A 4,170-nucleotide genomic window follows, 5' to 3' on the forward strand; every position below is an offset into this window, starting at 1 on the left:
AACAAAGATAATGCTATAAATACTATCATACTACTATCTATCTTAGCTAAGTAAAGTTCTTGGACTCTACATATAATTTGCATTTAAATGTCAGATATTAGGGAAGAGAATGAAAAGACTAAAAAAGTTGAGGTTTAATGACTAGACCATATATAAATAAAAGTGTACATTTACTTAAAAAAATAAAAGAAAGAATATATAGTAATGAAATAAAATAATAAATGACGTAAAAATAAAAAAATCAAATAAAAAATCGTATACCGCTAATTTCCCTAAATCTAAATGGGAAATTTGATACTTTATGCTTTATTATACCCATAATTAAAGCAATTTGATATTTATAAGCAAAGTTTGTCTTTCTTATCAAAATAGACAAAATTATCCTCATTCAAAGTTCCGCCTCTTCCTCTCAAACATCTTCTCCTCTTCTCTCATTCTCTCATTTCTCCATCTCTCTACCCACGAGAAAGCACAACACACCAGATCACCTATTAAAACCAAACAAACAAACCATCCTCCGTAAATGTCATTAACACCATTAACATGACCACCTTCGGGCTTGTTTGGCATTATTTTTATAAATGGGAACAGAAAATAGATTTTGTAGTTTTAGAAAAACAACAGATATTTTGTTAATGTTTTCTAAAATAATTTTGTAGTTTTTTTTTTAAATGTTAAATAAAAAATTAATAAATATATTTACAAAGAGAAAAATCTTTTAAAAATTTGTAATAAATAATGAGATAAAGTAATATGAAAGAAAAAGTGATGAAAAATAAAGAGAGAGAAAGTAAAGAGAGAAATTTTGAGAAAAAAAAGTTGAGAATAGAGAAATTGATGCAAGAAAAAAATGAGAGATAAAATGGCGATATAGAAAAAATGAGGAGAGAGAAAATGAGGATATAGGAAGTGACACACAGAAAAAATAATGAGATGATAAGTGATGAGAAAGAAAATAAGAAGATCAAAAGTGATGAGAGAGAAAATGATGAAGTGGGGAAAGATAAATTAATGAGAGATAAAGTGTGATGTTAGATAATAATAATTAAAAAAATTATGTGAGAAAAAAAATTGACAAAAAAAAATTGAGAACAACTAAAAACAATTTTACGTTGTTCTCAAAATTTTCTGTTTTTTGTAATTTTGTTTTTAAAAATTATTTTCTAAAAACAATCACAAACACCCCTATTTTTTCAAAAAACAATTTTTAAGTTTTAAAAACAAAAAAAAAATAATTGTTAAGGAACCAAACACCATCTTCTTTTTCCATAAAAATACCAATGCCGTTAAATTTTTTTCTTCATATTTTTAATGATTCAAAACATAAACTTAAGAAAATATTCACGTAAGACACTAATTTATAAATTTCAAATATTTACATATAAAGATTTTTTTTTCTAGATCTAAAAATTGTAAATTTTTAACTAAAATTCAATACTTAAGGATGGTCTTGCGATAGTCCCAAGAAAATTTGATTTTTAAGAAAAAAAATGATGCTTAACAATAAATTAGCGATAGTCCGATAAAAACTTAACGATAGACTATCGATAATTCCATAAAAATTTGATTTTTGAGGCAAAAAATAGTCCAAAAATCAACGCTTAATGTTGATCCCATGATAACTTTATTTTTAGTAAAAAAAAAAACATGCCAAACCATCGCAAACCATCATTTTCTATTACTTTTGGCGTCATTTTTGCCTAAAATTATCGTTAAACATCGATTTAGCATTATTTATTATTGCAAAGTACCAATTTAGCATAGTTATTTGCCTCAAAATCCAAATTTTGAGAACATCGTTACTTTAACATCGCTTTTATCGCATCCAAAATCAATTTCCACGGGTCCATCACTAAAATATAATGAATTAAGCATCAACTTTCAAAAAATTTCCATTTAAATCAAAAGAGGCATACCTCTAATTCTATATGCGAAAACAAAACAATTCAATATAATGGAAACCTATAGCAAAAAAAGCATTTCTCTTGGTATGAAAGCCTATCCTACTCAAGTTTAGCTTTTATGTTGTTTCGGCTAAATAAAAGCCTATGGTTACGTTTCACTTGGCAAATGAATGTTCAGAGTTAAATAGTTAAATGAACGCAAAAACCAGGTAATTAGAAGTCTATTGAAGATGCAGGACCGGTGCACCAACAAAATTTCATTCAAAATTCAAATCCCGTTTTACAAAAACATAAATTATACTCGAGTCAAAAAAGTACTTCAAAAATACTACTAAAGATAGTGAGAAACGATATCAAAAATACAAATGAGGGACTCATGTTTTGGCCAAAACCTATTGGATTCTAAGCCGACACAGATGGCTTAGCGGAAGAGAGCCTGGACCTTTTCTTGGCCAAACTCTCACTGCGACGTTCTCTTTGCTCCTTCAATCTGGAAGCAAGGAGCTTCTGGTACTCAGCTGCATCTGCCTTGGATTTGGCAACCCTCTTCTTCTTGTCAGAAATTCTAGCCCTCTTTCTTTGCAAGGTCAAAGGAGTGACCAACCTCTGAATCTTGGGAGCTTTGCTGGCCTTCTTCCCTGCAAATCTCAAATGATTAATACAAACTGGATTTCAGTGATAGAATTTCGAGTGAGCAAATAGCATCACAACATTGTACAGCAGGACTAAGGAAAAAAAAAACTAGTCAACTGAAACAGAAACCACAATCGAACTTATTTACAGCCTTGCATTGGTAGTATTGATCTTTTCAAGATTACATGTCTACACAAACTGGAATAATAGATAGAGAGGAACGAATCTCACCAGATTTGGTTGTGAATGATCTGCGGTAGGTGTTCACATACTTTCTAACATCATCATCCTTAGAAAGATTGAACAACTTGCGGATCTTTGATGCCCTCTTGGGACCTCTCATTCTAGGTTTCTCAGTGTCAGTCAAGCCAGGGAGATCATTCTCTCCTTTCTTAACAATAACCAAGTTCAACACAGAGAGATCCTGGCTGACAATACAACCTCTCACAGACTTCCTCCTACGCTCTCCAGTACGCCTTCCGAAACCACGGAAGCAAGGGGTTCCTGGCCATAATGAAGATGTTAAAAAAAGGGTCGAAGTTTCCCTACAGTCCTTGATGATAACAAACAGAAGCATCCAAATACTAAAAACATACACCAACCTCTGTGAAGCAAGAGGCGCACACGACCAGGGGTCAAGACTCCCTGCTTCATTGGGAAACCTTGCTTGTCACAACCTCCCATAATCTTGAATACATATCCTTTGAATTCCTGTCCACCAAACAACCAAAATTTAGAGAGAAAAAAATACATTCAAGTAATTTAAGTAAAACACAGAAAACACAAGTCATATACCTCTCCCAAGGAATCACCACTAACTTCCTGTGAAATCCTCTTGTCAAAAAAGGCTCGGCTGAAAGAAAACAAAGATTGCAAATTGTAAGAAACTACAGTAACAAAGCTTAACTTCATTCACAAAAGCAAGGAAGATAAGATAGGGAAAATAGGGAAAAAAAAGGAAAAATAAAAAATAGAGTAAGGGTTTTGGTTTCAATTGTTCAATAATCACCTCATTAACACAATTAATAAATGAATAGCCTTGCTTTGAACCACAAACAAATATGTTCTCATTTCCAAACCTCATTTAGTAACTCACACAAATCAGTCATAATAGTAGAGCAGAGCACAGAAGAGCTGTAAATCAACTCATTAACACAGTCTGTAGAGTAAATTAAATCTTCAAGAAATGTACTGATTAAAGTCTCCCTAAATACAAAAAATGATAAACTAAAGAGCTACAAATCCACTCCTAAACTTACGATATGTTTCAGACTAACAAATATTCTTTCAAAAGAAAGACGAACATGGTAATATAGTAATATATGAGCACAAACAGTGGAAAAAATTGTTAAATAATAAAATAAGTTTGAGAGAAAGACTAACAGTTTCTGGTCATCGTCAATCTCGAGCTTCTTCTGGCACCCAGTGGTAGGGTTGGCGATGTTGAACTGCAAAATGCAAAGGAAGCTATAATCAGTACCATAACGTTACAGCACCCAAAATCCTAGATAGGTTAAGAGGCATCGGCCATTAGAACCACCTTCATCCTGGCAGAGGCGGCTGGAACGAGGAGATTGCTCTTCTTCACCTGCTGCTCTCGGAGTTAGGGTATTGCTCTTCCATACCATCTCTT

At 32.3% G+C, this 4,170-nt stretch overlaps 1 protein-coding gene across 1 annotated transcript; it reads right to left on the reverse strand.

Annotated features, from left to right (window-relative positions):
• Nucleotides 1–2,114: 2,114 nt before the first annotated feature.
• Nucleotides 2,115–4,170, reverse strand: LOC133803597 (small ribosomal subunit protein eS6z). Its single transcript, XM_062241693.1, has 6 exons — nucleotides 4,078–4,170; nucleotides 3,921–3,985; nucleotides 3,333–3,390; nucleotides 3,140–3,248; nucleotides 2,769–3,041; nucleotides 2,115–2,542 (listed from the first exon to the last, which is right to left on the reverse strand). Exons 1-6 carry the CDS (start codon nucleotides 4,081–4,083, stop codon nucleotides 2,307–2,309), a joined length of 747 nt encoding a protein of 248 aa, XP_062097677.1. The 5' UTR covers nucleotides 4,084–4,170; the 3' UTR covers nucleotides 2,115–2,306.

Source organism: Humulus lupulus, chromosome X, assembly GCF_963169125.1.
Source record: "Humulus lupulus chromosome X, drHumLupu1.1, whole genome shotgun sequence".
Lineage (NCBI taxonomy): Eukaryota > Viridiplantae > Streptophyta > Magnoliopsida > Rosales > Cannabaceae > Humulus > Humulus lupulus.

Coding starts and splice junctions, on each gene's coding strand:
- LOC133803597 (XM_062241693.1), bottom strand. Junction 3,391..3,920: donor ATTGACGATGACCAGAAACT/GTTAGTCTTTCT, acceptor GTTTTCTTTCAG/CCGAGCCTTTTTTGACAAGA. Junction 3,042..3,139: donor GCGCCTCTTGCTTCACAGAG/GTTGGTGTATGT, acceptor CATTATGGCCAG/GAACCCCTTGCTTCCGTGGT.